This window comes from Apostichopus japonicus, chromosome 19 (assembly GCF_037975245.1).
Source record: "Apostichopus japonicus isolate 1M-3 chromosome 19, ASM3797524v1, whole genome shotgun sequence".
In the NCBI taxonomy this organism is placed as follows: domain Eukaryota; kingdom Metazoa; phylum Echinodermata; class Holothuroidea; order Aspidochirotida; family Stichopodidae; genus Apostichopus; species Apostichopus japonicus.
Window position 1 is genome coordinate 18,342,963 of NC_092579.1, and position 19,301 is coordinate 18,362,263.

General features: G+C 38.8%; 2 protein-coding genes across 2 annotated transcripts in view; both read left to right on the top strand.

The window, feature by feature from the left end:
* The first annotated feature begins 257 nt into the window (after positions 1–257).
* LOC139960445 (retinol dehydrogenase 8-like) lies at positions 258–8,299 on the top strand. Its single transcript, XM_071958808.1, has 6 exons — positions 258–599; positions 1,445–1,720; positions 2,564–2,743; positions 3,169–3,265; positions 5,147–5,336; positions 6,425–8,299. Exons 2-6 carry the CDS (start codon positions 1,453–1,455, stop codon positions 6,581–6,583), a joined length of 894 nt encoding a protein of 297 aa, XP_071814909.1. The 5' UTR covers positions 258–599; positions 1,445–1,452; the 3' UTR covers positions 6,584–8,299.
* Positions 8,300–12,301: 4,002 nt separating this feature from the next.
* The window catches only part of LOC139959355 (3-phosphoinositide-dependent protein kinase 1-like), a 42,619-nt gene continuing 35,619 nt past the window's right edge, over positions 12,302–19,301 (top strand). The window contains exon 1 of the mRNA XM_071956865.1: positions 12,302–12,464. Within this exon, the coding sequence (XP_071812966.1) occupies positions 12,462–12,464 (3 nt within the window). The 5' untranslated portion in view covers positions 12,302–12,461. The remainder of the gene's footprint in view (positions 12,465–19,301) is intronic.

Here is a 19,301-nt window from a genome sequence, read left to right on the forward strand (position 1 = left end):
TTGTGGTGGCGCTCCGCTTAGATAGTGTCGAAAGCGCCCCTACAGACCAATCTCGACCCCCCTGACCAATACCCCTAACTCTTTAAATACATACCCGCAGAAACTTCTCATCACATTGAAGGCTTTAATTGCGTGCTAAATTTGTGGTCATTGTTGATTACTTTAAATACATACCAGCAGAACTTCACATCAACGGAACACTCCAAATTGTTCAACGACTCTTATATTATTTCGCTGAAACAAATATTGCCCCTTGGAAATGATCTAGCACTCATCAATAGACTATAGACTACACACCATAACACCCTTATTATTCACAGACTCTGCCTTGAGTATTTATACTCAAGTTATTGAGTTATTGAGTATATGAGTATTACTCAAGTTAAAATATAGTCTTTACAGTATAGCCTCGATCACTTCACCGCACATGTCAAGGTTCTCTGTCTATATATATATATATATAGATATTCTCTGCAATGCGAACACTTTGGAAGATATACGTCAACTGGGTTTTTGTAATATAAAAATATTACAGATTCTGTTTCAGAGACATTCCCTAAGAAGATTTAAACAAAACGAAATCTGAGAAAAGTATTTAGGTAAGTACCTAGTACGTAAAAATATTTTGACGTGTATCAATTATTTTTTTTCTTTATTTTAAATTATATAAATGATTATAGTATTGGCTCTTGTTCGTTAAATGAAATGTTGGCGAAAATATGGTGTAGAATGAAGGTAGCGGGGTTAGAAAACAGTAAATCCCCTACCTTATTGAAATATCACCCTGCAGTAGTGTACATTAACCTTTTTATGGCTAGAGTCGCGGTGAGTATTGGGCGATACCTAAGGTGGCGGGGTTAGAAGAGAGTGAATCTCCTACCTTATTAAAATATCGACCTGCAGTAGTGTACATTATTCTGTTAATCGCTAGAGTCGGTGTGAGTATTGGGCCAGTTACACCTCGTCTCAAGTTTGTTTGGTTCTTCAGTTTAACATATCATGGTTGTACCGTATTATGACCAATAGATTTGTTTGTTTTGTCTGTCACTCTTGTGGAGAAAATATGAGAACTTTGACTAAAATCAAGTCGTTGATCGACTCAGTGTCTTCCAAGCATCCATGTGGAGATAAAGATTGCTCGAAAAATGCATGACACCATTCCTATGAACAACTGTATTGTTGCTCTTTTCACGGGAGGGGAAGGGGAGGGTTGTGGGACGTGAATGGAATGGATAGAGCTGGGGTATGAGATTCATAGGAGAGTCTGGAACATGAAAAGGGGCTGACGGTAGATCAGCTTAGGTTCTCGTTTTACTCTACATGGTTGCTTATGAAATAATTGACCAAATTAATGGTTAATTTATTGATCCCGTCTTCTTTTCTAGGTCAAAACACGAGTATCATGATTATAAACAGTTTTCTTTCTTTCATTTACAACACACAGCCGGAATCATGGCTGACAAGCAAGTTGTACTCATCACCGGCTGCTCATTTGGACTTGGTACTCATATTGCAATGGAGTACGCCAAGGACCCTGGAAAATGTTATAAAGTATGGGCAGCAGTACGAGTTGATGACGAAAGCGAACTTATTAAGAAAATGGCAGGGAATTTACTGGACGATACCTTGTTTGTTTGTTCCATTGATCTTACCGTCAAGAATAGTATCGAATCTACTGTGGAGATGATACTCAAAACAGACGGCAAAATCGACATTTTGGGTAAGTTGAAGCAATAGTATAATGGGCAGTACTTAGCCAGGAGGTGGGAACTAGGCACAAGGGCCCTCAGTTTGTGAAAACCTCAACGGTGCCACCCACCCCGGGCGCTTACATAAATCAGAAATATTTCCTTTTTGGTAACGAAAAACTACTTTCCTTAGACATTTCATTAAATCTCTTTGTAAATTACAAAGCGTGCCCTGATGTCATTGGAACACTTAACAAAGTAATTCACTGACGAATTTGCTTTTTGTTGAAAAATATTCAAATACTGGAATTTGTGATACGGAATGCACATGGAGAGTATTTTTGTCCGAAGGATTTCAGAACTCTCGCAATATATATGGGAACAAAAAACAATCAATCGAATACAATTATCAAATGGAGCGTAACTAAGAAACAAACATCGTATAAACAAGCCTACATATCCAAAATAATATAAGCATGTCCAAAATTATGTGGGTGACGTAAAATCAAATGTTAGACGTGAAATTAGAACTACACAACGCCAGGATGCGGGGACATATACATTTAGTTAGTTATTTTGTTTGGGGAAGGGGGAGGTGGACGTGAGGTGATGTGATGTGATTGAAAAGTGTGGGTGGGCTGTAAACTAGCCAAATCCTCATCTTCTGCATTCGCACTTTTAACACATCCCTTTGATTAGAAGTGCTTGAAGGTGGCGACAGTAACGGTTGTTGAATTTTGAACACCAGTGGACATTATTTGACCATAGTCTAGCATCTTGGAAGGGGGCAGGGGGCAGGGGATGGGGGAGGAGACGGCGATACCGATAACATTTAAGTATACCCTAGAATTTACCTTCTTCTTCTTTCGATGCAGTTAACAACGCCGTATGCAACTTTTTCACTCCATTTGAAACCCTTGATATTGACTCGGGAAGAAAAGTCATGGAAATTAATCTCTTTGGTCATGCAAGACTCATTCATCTGCTGATCCCAGGAATGAAGGAACGACGTCACGGAAGAATCATTAGCATAGGATCTATAGGAGCTGTCGGATGTGAGTCACGCTAATATCATGCATACGTCATGCACACAAAAAGCATGCACAACAATCATGTATTTATATGCAGTTTGTTTTGAACTTTTTCAAGAAGTTTTAACCCAACGTAACTGTTTCCATGATTTGATTACAGTTTTGGGGTCAAATTTCTCTGACGGCACAAACAGAAAATTTGCTCCCTGGTATAGGAGTACTAACAACAAGAAAAAGATTGCCTGGATATATTTATCACTTTAAAGTGTTCCAGTTATTTTATTCTATTCCTTTTTTCTTAGGATAGGTGATTCTAACATAATTAAGAAATGCATCTGGGGCAGGGAGGGGTAGGAATGAAAAGATTACATTATATTTCCTTTAATATTGTCTCAGTCTGGTGATTCTGAGATATGCAAATTAACTTTTGTTTGTGTATCTTTTAACAGATAACGGAATATTCAACGAGTATTTCTCCGGTTCAAAGTGTGCCCTTGAGTCTTTAACCACCGACTTGAACGCTCAACTGAGACCGTACAATGTTTGGTTTGTTTTCATACATTTGATATATCTTTATAAAACAAAAACAAAACTTTTAGCAAACTGCTTTATCCACTAAAGAGCCTGTGTAAGAGAAATGTGAAAAAGTATTGTGGGCCTGACGTTTCGATCTTAGCAGGATCTTCTTCAGAGGCTGAATGACAAGTTACAGAAACTACAAGGGACAAATACAAGCACAGAATACAAACAGGTTAATAAGGTTGAATGGGCTCAACCTTATTTTATGAGGTTGAATGAGCCCATGGGGAGGACATGACTAACCTTTCTTCTTGTTTTCCCAACCCCACCCTTCCATATCTCCTCTGTTAGAGTTAATCTCCCTTGAAATTTAATTAATAAGGCAACAATCTCTTAACGTGGATTTAAGCCAATGCATTTACTTACCGGAACAAGAATTTTCTTGGTCGTCTAAGGGAAAATGGATTATACAAGCATATCTAGGGCCAAGGTAATGGTTGTGTAATTAATCTTCTCCTTGTAGAGGTATTTATTCAAATGAGGGTACCAACAAGAAGGTCTTTATAAGCTGACCATCTCATTAATTCTCCCTTTGGAGATTTATTGTATTTGACTGGTTGAACCGACACACTATACAACGAAGTCTGTTTCGTGAACTAATAACTTATGCGCATGCTCATTATAGCGACAAATTGACAACTCGTCTGCCATTTATGCAGATACTGTTGTTGCACGGTGTTCTTATGGAAAGATGTTGGAAACCATTTTAACAAGATTCCTCACGATAATATTTCATAAGTCTGATAATTTATTGTGCTTTCATTAAATGAGCATGCGCAAGTGGGTTTCGTAAACATCTAAAGTGTTTTAATTTTGGACCGACTAGACACTTTAGGTTTATTTATAAGTGCTTGGCATTAATATCATTATAATCACGCAGAGCTAATTTCATTCAAAAGTCTTATAATTTGAAACTACTCTGGACTAACCTACAAGAGAATCCTCATTCACCCAAGCGTAACCATGGTTTGAGATAGGTTGACCATTTTGTAATATTTAGCACATCTAGACTAGAATATATGGCACGCTTATACCCTAAGTATCACACGAGGCCCGTGGGTTGGTTTTAACGGACGAGTGGTTAATTCCCCCCCCCCTTTTTTGCACTGCCTGACCCTTCCCCCTTATTCAAGGGGCGCGTGCTCCGTGAGACTGCATCGCGCGCAGCGTCCTTCTGCTATCTGGATCAGTCAATATGTATATGGTTACTATTTTGTTCGTGTGGCCCATCCATTTTAGAAGCAGACTAATTGATCTATAACTTTAGATGTTGAACTTGGATGTCCAGTCACTTTGACATATGTCTCACTAGTAAATTGTCGCCAAGAGACCCTTTTGGGGGTGGTGTGTGTGTGTGGGGGGGGGGCCTGTTACCTGTCAGAAATAAAGGCAGAGGAACTTAAAACAGAAGAACATTGCTTGATAATATTCGCAACTTCCGTTCAGCCTATGCATATTCTATACTTTATGAGATGTAATTAAGCCATTATGCATGGCAGGAAGATTCAACGACTCACATAGCGTCTAATTATTAACTATACTAATTAATTAAACACGAATGAATCAGACTGGCTGTGTCTTCTGCTGAAGTTGTTGCGTGCGGGGAAAATTTTCCTTCATTACACAGCTAACCTTTTAAATAAAAGGAATTGACTGTGATATTGTGTTACGTTAATATGTATTCAATTCTGTTGAAATATTCATATGTAATTTTATTTTGTTTCACATCCAAATTTTTTCCATTCTTAATTGTAAACGTGGCAAAATCGATAATTAAAACTAATTTATCAAATTGACCTCCTTTTTTTGTTTAGACTAATATTAAAATCATATTTATATATTCATCAGGCTCAGCGTCTTGCATCCTAGAGCTGTTCGAACCGAGCGTCCCATGAAGGTTTTTGAATCACGTGATTACCAGGATCACGTGCGACTGACTGAAAAAGTTGATGAAGTCACGAATAAAATGTTTCAGGAACGACTTGATCAATTCGCAAATGCATTTAAGCCGGAAGGTCAAGCACAAGATCCGGAAGAGGTAGGCCATTAATTATTGCATTACTCACGCGCATTTGATCGCCCAAATATTCGCAACTATTATACTGAAGCGAATTGGGCAAACCTTCATGGACAGTGCTGCTCAATTTGTTAAAGGCCAATGAATACGTTGAAATCCTTTAAAACTACGTTATCAAGTGTTCGCTATGCAGACTATAGTGTCGTAAGTACGTAACTACCCCGGGCTAGTTCAATGTACGGCAGTGGCGTAGGAAGGTACTTTTGAGTGGGGGGGGGCTGAAGTTGATGGCCGGCCTGGGGGAGGGGTCTAAGGGGAGGGGGTGTCCCCCTTTGGATTTTTTTTTGCATTTCCAGGTGGCCTCAGATGCAATTTGGTGCAATATAGCACACTTCAACCCACCCACTCCATTTTGTATATAATTTTGCATTTTCACCTGGCCTTAGATGCAATTTGGTGCTCCAAATGAGATTTTTTTTCTCATTTGGAAATGAAAAAGGGGTTTTCTGACTTGCGAAGCGGGGGGGGCGGAATGATACTTCCGCCCCTCCACATTTTTCACCGGGGGGGCTGGCGCCCCCCCCCAGCCCCCCCGGTTCCTACGCCCTTGATGTACGGTACTGTGGCACTATCAGAATTACTTCCGAGCCAAATCTCAAAACTAATGTACAGTAAGCATAACGTCACATTACATCGAATTTTGAAGACAATTAACTACTGAATGATACACAAACGCTAAACACTAAACGGTTGTAACTATATAGTTTGGAAAGAATTACGGATTAACAATATGGCAGTATAGCAAATCTATATTAGTAACATACAAGTACTATTTACATATCTATCTATCTATATATGTGTGTGTATATTTGAGAATTCAGTACAGTGCCAAAACTTCCAGCCTCTACCGGGGTTCGAACCCGGGACTCCCGCTTTATATATATTTAGCTAACACCCTAACCAACTAGGCCATTCTATCGGTTTGTTAAATCGCCGACCAAATTCCTAGTACAACGATTACGCATATCTTTCAGTAACATAATAATTTAACACATTAATGTCATTTATTATGTCATTTATTCTTGTTACATTGTTTTCCCATTGCTTAGACGGCCAAAATAATCAAAGATATCACTGAAAAAGAAGAACCATTCGCAGTCTACCAATCAGACCAGATAGGTGTTTACGTCGCCAGCACATTCTACAAAGATACAACAGGAGAAGCCCTTGTAAAACACGTTAGGAGTACCCTGGAGCATACCAACTGACCTTTGACCCTGTTCTTTAAAGTCCGGGGCAGATAATACGCAATTAACGTAATTTAAAGGGGACATCAGCCAAACCATCAGCTATGGCGTACCAGGCATAGAAATCTTTGTCAAGAACAACTCAACCGCAAACCTGGAAAATACTATTTTCCAGATGTGATATATCCTAGTTTTAAAAGTATCTTGGAGATGACATTCGTAAATCTGTGATATTATAATACCAATATTATATGTAACCTGGTAATTTCCCTTCCCCTGCTTTTTTTTTCATACTTTCAATGTAGATTGTTTACAGTGTTGGCATCGAAACAAATAAATGCCCATCATTAGCTCATGTTAAGAGCCGCAATATTTTAGATTCAGCATTTTACAAAACCCATCACCAAATAGCAGGCGCGTAGCCAAGGGGGGCGAAGGGGGCAGCCGGCCCCCCCCCCCCCTTGAGCATATTTTTCAAATTTTGTTTTAATGTTTTTATGATATCGCAAGTATTTTCAAACGAGAAAATGTTAAGATGCAAGTCAAAAGGCCCGGGAAGTGCCATTTCCAGCGATCTGGGAGGCATTTTCAGTCAAAATTTTCTTGTACGCTTCGCGCCAACTCATGGTGGCGCTACGCTTAGATAATTTGCAATGCCGAATCTACAGTTTCGCCCCTCCCTTGGCAAATTCCTGGCTACGCGCCTGCCAAATAGTAAAAACATTGTTATTAATAATTCAAAACGATTCAAAATATGAAACACTTGTAGCTCGATGATTTAGACTTCAGTCTGTGATATCTCACAAAACAGGCGCGTATCCAGGATTTTCTAACCCGGGGGGCGCGAATTACTATCTAAGCGGAGCGCCACCATCGGTTGGCGCGGAGCGTACAAGAAAATTTCTGGCTTTGATACCCCCCAGATCACCGGAAATGACACTTCTCGGGCTTGAAAATGACCAACCAAATGTACACTTTTGCCTGAGAACCAAGTATTTCTCAATTTTTTTTCCATCCATAACCTTTTTGAAGATTGTCACCAGTCACACATCATGTTCGACCTCATTGCATGTCCTATGGATCATTGCTTTTGTAGGCGATTCTACGTTACGGCCCACAATATCCGAAAGCCCCACTTTTCAAGGTTTTAAGCCCATTATTTGTTAAGAATTTGAAAATTCACATTTCTCGTGAATAAAAATCACTTGAAAACATACCCATAATGTTGCACAAAATTCAATCTATGGACAACCAATAGGGAAAAACCTCCTTGAACCCCTAATAGACAGGTACAAATTGCACGAGTAGAGGAAAGTATGATGAAGAATGTTGGTGAGGAAATTTTGGAAAATTCAGACACAGTTAATTTATTGGTGTACAAATATTAAAACCTCTTATTATGGCTATTATAAAACTTGGTTGAAGGAAATGAAAAATAGCAGATATTTCCGATATCAGGTATATCGAAACCGAACACTACACACATAGGCGTAGGTCCCGTAGGAGGCGGGGCTGCAGCCCCCACCCCCCGCCCCGCAACCATTTTTTCGGGCACCTACTGAGAGAAAAATAAATAGCAATGAATAGCTTAAAAATGATCTCCTTAATTGGTAATTAAAATAAAGTTCTAAGATTGGCCGACATTACTACTGTAAAAGAGAGTTTGACATAAATGGATCTGTATGGTTTTTCTCCATCTACATAAGACATTTGGTTGTTTACATTAGCATCCGGCGGTATACTGTGCTACTTTCACGGACCGTAAGGTACACGAAGCCATGCAATGTAATGACCGATGCTTGCTTATATGATATTGGCATCGATATGTTGAACGCGCGCAAAGCGCGCGAAAAATTTTGGCTTTTTTTTCGGGCAAGTCGTTACAGCCCCAAATCCAATTGGGCTACGCCTTCGACTACACACATAGACAGTTTTTGAGGCTGTTCATCGTGGAACAGGCATTTCAATGCTCACTGATATGATGTTATATCTGCTCTTTGCTTTACAAATTCGAGCAGGCGTGTAGCGAGTAATTGCCAAGGGAGGGGCGAAGCCTGTATGCAAACTATCTAAGCGAAGCGCCACCATGAGTTGGCGCGAAGCGTACAAGAAAAATTTTGGCCGAAAATGCCTCCCAGATCGCTGGAAATGACACTTCCCAGGCCTTGTAAGTTGCACCTAAGCATTGTCTATTTTGAAATTACTAGCGATGTCATAAAGAAAATTTGCTCGGGGGGGGGGGCGGTCGCCCCCTTCCCGAAATGCGTCATGTTCCCGACGACCCCGTCGAGTTCAAGACCAGCCACAGTTGGTTCCATATAGCACAATTGTACAATTGTTTAAGGCGTCCATACACACACGCGCGTTATGATAGACCATATATAGTATTTATATAGATACATTAGTGAGAGAGGGGAAAAAACTTCAAAAATGGAGTTGTTGGTGTAAGGGGTAGGGTGAGGCGCACACCCCCTCCGTAATCCTTGATCTGTCACTGGCTACCCTGTGTATAGGGATCAGCGCTTTAACTATGACTGTTCCTCTTTCTCTTCCCGAAGTCTTGGCCATCTTCTACTCCCTCCCTTTCTCCTTTTTCTCTCTTTTTTCTTCTTCTTTTCCCTTCCTTTCTCTCCTCCTTTTCTTTTTTCCCCCTCCTTTTCCCTTTTTCTTCTCTTTTTTTCTCTCCTCTTTTTCTTACCCGGGGGGCGCGCGCCCCCAACGCCCCCCCTGGATACGCACCTGCAAAAGGTATAAAATAATGTGTTTAGCGGTTTGGAGAAGTTGTTAATGACAGATTTATCTATCACTTATAAGACTTAAAAAGATGGTTGGGCTTATAATTTACTTTTGAATAATATTAACAATAACTGAAGAAACTGAACAATTGAGTACAATTAAATGAGTTTTTACGCGAGAAAATTGTTCGCTTTTTATGAAACCTCTATAACATTCCTAGCGGGTTATTTTGTAGACAGTAACACATGTACATATTGATCAAGGAACGGGCCATTTTGCCACATTCAAAATTAGTACACGCGACCCCACCCCCGACCCCCCCGGGCCCCTTCCCAACCTATGCCAGCTCTTTCCCATGGAACTATACAGAGTAAACCTTAACAGGTATAGCCACATGGCTGTCTTGTATGCTGCGTCATTTCACTTTTATGGAAGGTTCGGTAATTATAAATATTATGCACTAAATATAGTACACGTCCTATACATCAACTCTCATTATACAAACTATTAACGATTGTGTATATATGAAAAGAGGGTCGGGGTGATTTCACCCGATAGAGTTGTTAAGGGCGTTGGTAATTTTAAATTTTACATTCAATTTGTATAATTCTAACTCCATTTCCTCGTTCTCATCATCAACAAAACAAATACTACACAGCCTACGTTTTAGCAAAAGCATGTGTTCGCCTGGAAAAGTCAGAATGTCTTTCGCAGCTACATCACTTCGAAAATAAAGCATTAGCGCCACCTATTTGTAGTCTATGGATCTACGTTATCGAAAGACGTTTTATAGTTCGTCTCTTTGTAAAGTTACCGTCGTTCTCCATGTACTTGACCGCGCAATCTCTTGTCCTTTGTTTTTATAAGAAAAACAATAATAAACGGGACGTTTAATTAATTGTCGCCAGCATTCAGCCATTGTAGATGGACTTTATAGCCTATCGGTGATAACCGTCTGAATCGCCGACTTTAAATGTCATTATCTCAGTGCTAAGGTAAGCAGATTAACCCCTGATTAATTCATCTTATTAATTCTACAGAGAAGACTAATACTATCATTTGTGAATCCATTGGAACAAGCGTATATACGTAATTTAAGCACTTTAACACAACCAGATAAGACTAATAGTATACTAATCTTCACTTTCACATTTAGACACAATCTTGATTCGATCAAGCATTTTCCGTACCAAGAATTTTGTGTAGCTGAAGATATTCGAGGCTCGGCTACTCACGTGACTTGTATCTTGACCACACTGATCAAGGCTTGACCAAGTCATTAAGTTATTTGTTAAACAGAACAAGGTGACGTACTACGTGTAGCCTAATTCCATTATATTTTAAGCATATCAACAACCTCCCCTCCACCAACCCTCACCTCCCTCCATCTTGAAAATAAGCTTAACTTTTTGTGGATTTTTTTTACATATTGTTTTAATCAAAAAAGAAACCTATATTGTCTACCATTAACCTCACCATCTTCTTCCTTCCTATCCGACTCCTCACTTATGGAGCTTTGCCATGTAGTCCAACATCAGACCCGAATCGTTAAACGTGTTAATAAGTTTTGGTACTAGGCCTATCATTTCTTTCATATTCTTAGCTATTCATTCTAATTAAGAAAGCGTCAAATATTACCGAGGTCAGGGGCGGCGATTTGTTTCAAATATTGGGGGGGGGGGGGCATCTGCTTGGGTGCACGCGTAACAACTAAAAATTGTGTGCGCTTCGTGATATTGTGTATATATACCAAAATTCATTACGGATGCGGTCCGTCTCATGGGCGCAGATCAGTCTTGGAATAAAGATGGGGACGCGTATCTGTTCTCTGATACTATCTAAGCGGAGCGCGGCCATTGGTTCGCGCGAAGCGTACAAGAATTTTTTGGGCAAATATACCTCCCAGATCGCCGGAAATAACACTTCCCAGACCCAATAATGCTCCAAAACCTCCTTAAATTTGAGATCTAATGGCTTAGAAATTTAAGTTGGGGGAAACACATGAGCGTCTGCAGAAAAAAAAAATCAGGGGACAAATAATCCAAGTAGACTTTTGTATACGATGGGTCTGGGTCCTCTCCCAGAAAACAATTATAAACTTCCGCAAATGCGATTTCCTTCCAAAATTTAATAACTGTGGATAAATGTAATAAAATGAGAACTGCTGCATGTCATTTGCACAATGCTGGATCAAACTGCGCCAAAGTTCAATACAGGGAAATTTGCAATGCAGCGTTTGGTCAAGACAAATTGGTGGGGACACGGTATATCATGTCCCCACCACTGAAAAAGTTGGTGGGACGCGTCCCGCTGTCCCCACCAGGATCTGCGCCCATGGTCCGTCTAGCTAATTCATTTCGAAAAATAGTATAAACTACTCTCGGTGAAAGTTTGTGTCGTTTTTTGGTGATATTTAGTAACAAATTGTGTCACGGTTAGACATGCGCGTAGCGAGGAATTTGCCAAGGGAGGGGCGAAGCTTGTAGGCAAACTATCTAAGCGTGGTAACACCATGAGTTGGCACGAAGCGTAAAAGAACATTTTGGCCGAAAATGCCTCCCAGATCGCTGGAAATGGCACTTCTCAGGCCTTGTAAGTTGCATCTAAGCATTTTCTATTTTGAAATTACTAGCGATATCATAATAAAATATGCTCTTATAGCCACAAAAAAAACTATGCCACCAAATATTGTGGGGGATATTAGATACTACATCCCCCAATTAGATTATTGGGGCAGCATGCCCCACCCCCGCGCCCCCCCCCCCCCGCCCCCCCACCCCCATGACCGCCGCACATGCCTGAGATCACAAAACCAAGATTTTGAAAGCGTTCTGTTTGTGTGAATTGCATTTCGTCTGAAAAGTGCGGATTGGGTGGGGGCTGTTGAAGCGAGACTGAAAACGAGGACGCTATTCCTTTTATCCTTTTCCCAAAAAATGTTTTCCTCTTTCGTCTCAAAACAAACGAAGGTATAGGCCTGCAGTCTAGCAGCGTTAGGATATGCCGAGTATCACATACTGCACACATATGACTGAGCCCGGCACGAAATATGATGAGTATGACTGCCCCAGAATAACCGGTGTAATTCGACTTTTCTACAACTTTCGTGATTTTCATTGAATTTGTGACTTTGGTTATTGCGCGTGGGAGAGAAGACGTTCAAATGGTCAGTTACATGTGTGCTTGTATGCTTATTTTAACTGTCGAAGTACTAACTACTATCGGCTGACATTAGACCAAAGTTAGGCCTGCTCTATTCTAGGCTGATCCCAACTCCTAGTACTAGACCCAAGGATTGGCGATTAACTTGTTATGCATCAGTTGGTCCTTCCCCATACCTTTCCATAAGTAGCTTATGCTCCAAATTGGGGTTCCCAGAATGTTCCTGTAACTAACAACAAGCAATCGCCAATAGGGCCTCCTTAATTGGTAGTGCACTAGTGGTAAGCATATGCAGCTGTACCCAAGTTATGCCTAATCGAACTCTAGCCTAAGCTTACTCAAGTCTAGGCCAAGCCTACACCATATTACTATACTAAGCTAGAATAGAACTGCAGTAGCTATGCCAAATTTGGCCTGTTACCACAGACACTCCTAACTTAACATAAGTTAGACCAAGGCTGCTTTTTAATAAAGCTGGTTCAAATCTAATATCTGCCATAATGCTTTGGTACTGTAAATGTGGTCACAGAAACTGCTTATGGCATACAGTACAGATTATGATCACCAAGACACCAACTGTAGTGTAAAGCTTCTACTTACAGCCTTTCAAACAACTGCAATACTTGATCAAATCTCAGATATATCTGTAATGGGCCATCATGCTCAGAATATGGCATTTTCAAAGTAAGACGGGTAAGTATAGTCCGGTATAGATTCATTAATGAATTAATGAATGCCAATAGAAAGGGGATGAAGGCACCTATATTTAACCTGTGATGCTGTCTTTGCACTGTTTGCACCTGCTGAGACAGGTCCAACACAGATCCACTCTTTGTGGTGCAAAAAGACTGCTACAGATGTAAAATTTCACAAAATTGTGATGGGGAATGAAGGCAGATTGATCGTTTGTCTTAAAATGATTCCAAAAGATACATCACCATTTGGCAAACATGTGCAGTTTCTTTCAGTAATGAGTTTCTATCACAGAAAATGGTTGTCCCCCCAACACCCACCTCGTGGCTTAAACTTTGACCGTTGACTCATATTGCAGATTGGACTCGCTGTTTGCTATTTTTGTTAAAAATGTGTACATGTACTGTACAGTATGTACATCCCTTGTTGAAAGGGTGCCCTCCTATAAAGCATGTCTATGGTGTCAAGAGGTCAAAAGTCAGAAACATTGTAAATATATCATGGATCATGAACATGCAGATCCCCCTACTGTAAAAAGTTAACATGAACTCACTTGCTTTCTGTGCAGCTCAAAGGTCATTTAAGGTCAAGTCCTTGTAAATTAAATAGTTTCTCAGTTTTAAGGGTAAAGCAGGTTAAACTTCATACTCTTTGCGTACACTGTACAGCACAGTACTACAGTAGATATCCACCTTGGTGAGTACAAGGACTGTTGTTTTCTGTGCAGCTCAAAGGTCATTGAAGGTCAAATCCTTGTAAATCTTCAGTTCCTCAGTTTTAAGGGTAAAGCAGGTTAAACTTCATACTCATTGTAAACAATGTACAGTACTACTACTGTAGTTCCACCTTGGTGAGTACAAGGACAGACTGTTGTTTCTGTGCAGGTCAAAGGTTATTTGAGGTTAACAGCTGAAGGATATACATAGTCTGAGCACTGGTCACTTGAAGTGAACCTGCAATGTTATTTATCTGCTGGTCCTCTGTTGGAGTGTAGCTTTAGCACAATTTGTATGTAGTGTAATGCTGTGTTTCAGGTTCCTGTCTGATAGTGTCCAGATATGTTTCATAGCCCACATAGTTTGTAGAATAAATGCCAGCAAGTACAGTAGTGAGTTTAGGATAATGAATTATGTGAGTTGGATTTGCCTCCCAATTAAAAAACCTGTTATCCTTTGCCATGGTTAACCCCTTTTTTGTCCTATTCATCTAATTTATAGTATTTTTAAGGAGTTGTTTACGGTCAACAACTCCTTGTTGCTTATATCGTGAAAGATACAGGGTACATATGGCATCATATGCAATGTATGACTCTTTATTGTATCGTAGCAGACTATAGACAATAGGAACAAGAGCTTTCCTAAAACATGTTTCTACCAAGTCAACAAAACAGTTGTATGGGTTCCTTGAATTCCAAACCAATACTTTAGTTCCAGGATGCAAGGTTCATACTTTTTCTTGTATATTTTATGTTTCATTTAAATATGTTTGTGTCTGAATCTACTAAACAGACATAAATTAAGTCTTCTGTAATCTCAGTTCAGGTAAAGTTTGATGCAAAAAACGGAGAGAAAAATAAGACAAAAGAAGGCAACAAAATCACCAACAAAACAACACACATTGAATCCTACTTTATTGTTTCTATGTACAGCTCTTTAACCTTTAATATTGGAGGTTAAGAAACCTTAAACTAGATCTGATGGAATGATAAACAAAACAAATTAACAGTTAGTCTTAAAGCTAGATGATTACAGTACAGTAGTTTGGATAATTAGAACAGTTAGTTAAATCTACGTCAAGTTGAAAAGACTGTCGTATTCAGCTCTGTTATACTGTTGGCAACCACCTACAGTATTCTGTTTTCATTTCCGGAAGAAAAACATCCTCTACCTCTCTTTTTGATAAAGAATACTATCCTACCATTATTTGGGTATGTTAGAAGTAAGCCTAGCCACAATTGCAAAGTTCTACAGAATGTGGTGCATTGAGATGGACAATGTTGCACTACTGTACCAAAGAGGTACAGTACAGTATTTACTATTTACTTAAATCATTAAGTGCAGAGTTGATTTTTTGTGGAAGAATCTTGATAGTATTACAGTTAGTACTGATGACTTGGAATATCAAAATGTTTGAATATGCAAAAGAAGTTTGAATATGCAACAGAAATTTTGCTGTTGTGATGCTACTGTATTTTGTGCCATTAAGAATCTGTCAGTAGACTGTTAAATCTATACCTTCACTTTGTAACAGCACTGTTGGGATGTACACAGTAATAGCACATCCCAGCATTACCCCTAGGCAGAAAGATTGCCAGGTGGGAAAGCTTATGTGCGTAAGGTGGCAAGGAACTTGCGGCACTTGTACCTAAATGTGTAACAGGAAGCACATGTGTGTTTTTAAGGTAACCTGTTTTGGAGAATGCATTTGTACAGAAACATGGGCATTTGACCATCATACTTGGAACATGGCACTCACCAAACATTGAGACCTCATGCTTCTTACCTTAGAAAACATATTGCAAGATACTGACCACTTGATGACCTGCATGGGGGTCAACATCAATATCATGTACCTCTAGAATTGCAGACAAAAATATGTTCACCTTGAAGGTTCGCCTACGCTGACAATCATTAGACATCCACATTTTGATTTGGGACTTAATGTCAAAGTGAAAAACAAACTTTGCATACATCATTTGAGAAGAGTTAGTATATATTGTGTTCTTTAACAACAAAATTTGTAGCAAGTGTGCAACCAACAATAAGTTGTTTTTTTAGTAAATAGTAGATACAATAAACTCAACACACAAACAAACAAACCCTCCCCCCCCCCAAAAAAAAAGAAAAAAATTGTAATTTATTGCCTTATCAAGAAAGCAATGTAGTAAGTCTTTTTACTGGTGACTGAGTTTTCGTTTCCCTTTGTGTCTTTGTCTATAGAATGTACTGCATCTCTCTCAGGGGGGATGCCTTACCATGCATTTGAAAACAGACACTGTTGCTTTTAGTTTACAAATACTTGAACATGAAAAATTTAGTTGGATTTATTACGGTATTTTTATTGATCAAGTTAATTTGAAGCAGATATCATGGTTGACTTGTTTGATTCAGGTCCAGAATCATGATCACCATTTAATTGGACATCAACCCTTTCACCACAATGTCTCTCACATAACAGCATACTGTACAGTACTGCCCAACGGAATAATTTATCCATTATCGCATCGAAAAATGCAACAAAAAACTAGTCAAGCTGCTACACAAGTGCATAGCATTTTTTTTTTTACTTTTTACACAGGACCAATTTTATTTTGAGAAACTTCAAAACGGCTACACAAAATTTGAGCAATAAACTATTCCCAGACCTGTGCACAAAGCTTTGCTACAGTACTGTACATGGTCCAAGTAGTAGTTTGTATTTCCCTGATTAAAGCATTTAAAACAAACTTGTGTGCAATTTGCATGATTCCCTTTTTCGAACGCTCTTTGTTAAAAGTTGTTAAATTGCTGATATATGAGACGTTAAATGAATGCCGAAGCTTCCTAGCATGGCTGTAACCTATACTTTACATGGCCATCGTGATCGTTGGCGGAAGTAAGGTATTAAAATGATCGGTCATAGATTATTTACGAAGGAACTTTTCAATTATCGGTTGTCCCATCTCATCTTATACTGTAAGAGGCAACAGATGAAGTCTTGAAATAGGAAAGTTATTATCAAACATTTTACAGTGTGTAGTAAGTGTTCACAACAACATAGTATTAATACCGTACATGTAGCATGTGTACTGTTTTGTTACATTGCAGTATGGAATAATAGTATGCAGTTCTTATTACATTATAATGTAGAATGAATGCTGTTTAACAGTTAAGTGATAACACTGATGAAGTCTTGAAATAGTATAGTCAACATTTTACAGTGTGTAGTAAAAGTATACATAACAATGGTGTGTTTATACGGTACATACAGTGTGTGTACTGTTCTGTTACACTGCAGTATGGAATAGTATGCAGTACTTACATCATTATGTAGAATGAATGAGTTTATAATTTAAGTTAAGTCCTAATACCGATCAAGTCATGAAATAAACAAAGAGACAAAGTCATTGAAAGTGCTACAGTACTGTACGTGGAATTTGATCACTATATTATTCCTTCATTACTTTGGAACAGAATCAAGAAACTAGTTCATGTCAGAGAAAATCCCTTACCACTGTTCCACAACTTCACCTTTCAAAACTTTGGAATTCCGTTAGCAATAAGCCAACTCTAGCCTAGCTTGCTACGACTGACCACACATTTGGTTTCTGGGATTTAAAAATGAAAACATTGCCATCGATTTGCTCCATTATATTAATCATGTTTTAGCACAACATGCATTGTACAGTAAGTAGTACATGAAATGGTATTGTTTATTGTAGGTTCATACATTATTACTGTAGGTGTATAGCTGGTATGTTGATGACTTGCGCCACCACTTTTGGGACTTGTGCTCTTCTATCGTTTTGACTTACTGTCTATTTAGTTCCCTATTTTCTTTCACCTGCTTTTACACATATTCATTACATGATCATTGTAGATAATAACAATCAATATTAATAATATAAGAACTCAATTTAAATAAAGATGAGATCTTTGGGTTTGCTTCTCCTGTAAGTTAACAAACAACTAAAGTATTAAAGCTAATGCTAACTGTACAGTATTGATTTAAATATTGTTAATTTCTTTTCTGAGAATTGTGTCGACCTTTCCCTACAGGATGTTTGCTCAGTTTTTACAAAAAGTATGTACTGAACAATACATAATGTATATTAACTGTTTAGCCAACACTAACAGTTCTATTGGGGCTTCACATATGTACAATTGTACATATATACAGTGTGGTCCTGATGTTTGTTTCAAGATGTAAATCTGGATGCCCAAGACTTTTTGTCCACTTATGCATCTTAAAATCGAATACAGTATGAATGAGGCAGTTATAAACAGCAACGCTATGCAACCAATTATACCATCAAAATGTTACAAGTTTGTAGTTTGTACCAGCGGGCTTCTCCCACATTCGTGGTCGCTTAAGCGGGGCAGAAATAACCGCCTGATTGTTATTACTATTATTATTATTAAATGTGCAGAATTCGTATTCATAAACTTACATGTTTTACCCCAGCCAGTTGAGACATTTTTGTTAATGCTAATACCTCTCTAAACTGTACTACAATATCATGCTCTCGAAGCACTGGTATTGACAGTACAAGCAGTTCCTAACCTTGATCTGATAGAAACATGAAATTCATACTGCTCGTACTGACAATACGAGTGCTCTGAAGCGGGACATGACACTACAGTATAGGAAAAAATTGTCCCAACTGGGTGTTTACCCTGTATATACTACTGAATGTATCATCTTCTTTTTATGCTCGGCAATAATATACAGAGCTATAGGAGCACCGATATATGTAGTTCTAAATTCATCAGTCCTGGTAGGAAGCAACCTGTACCATTTAAAAAATAACAATGACAACATGAAATTATCCATTTGACATTTCTCTACTAGCTGACGAATGCTGCCCTTTTGTGACATTTAGATGTAAAAAGCTACTTAAATTTGAGGATGTTCACTGAGTTACTGCACTTACTGTTGTACATATTTTTGTTTATTTTACATCAAAAGTGACTGTTGAGCTTCTGTGTGGTTTCCGTGGCATACAGACTGCGGACAGGCAGCCAATGCTCATATCACTTTACAGTATTTATTACTTTATATTTTTCATGGAAAAGGATCATGGCTGTCAATTTGTGACATTCAGGAAAGGATGTTGTTGGAATTGTGCAGCATTTAGGGTTGCTTTTGTTTTTTTGTCCATCCCCAGTACATAAATACATGAACAGTAGCCCTGGGTGACTTAAAGGAATTGTCCAGTGGAAGATTTTGATACATTGTCCTTGTAGTTATTATTTTTCTCTTTCTAACCATGTAAAAATTGTCCCCATTCGACGTTTTCTTCTTGTAGAAATCTGGTTTTCAAATTCACCAGTTTCTCACCAAAAGTACCGTTTGTTCGAACGCTTCAATATGGTGATTGACGTAGTGCTTGCAGATAGGCAAAACAGGCGACTTGAAGATAGCACTCCCATTTCCGCAACAAATACAC

Bases quoted from the DNA above. Each gene is read 5' to 3' on its own strand.
- LOC139960445 (XM_071958808.1), top strand. From the start codon at position 1,453: ATGGCTGACAAGCAAGTTGTACTCATCACCGGCTGCTCATTTGGACTT. The intron at 1,721-2,563 runs GTAAGTTGAAGC...CTTTCGATGCAG, and splicing joins CGGCAAAATCGACATTTTGG to TTAACAACGCCGTATGCAAC. The intron at 5,337-6,424 runs GTAGGCCATTAA...CCCATTGCTTAG, and splicing joins AAGCACAAGATCCGGAAGAG to ACGGCCAAAATAATCAAAGA.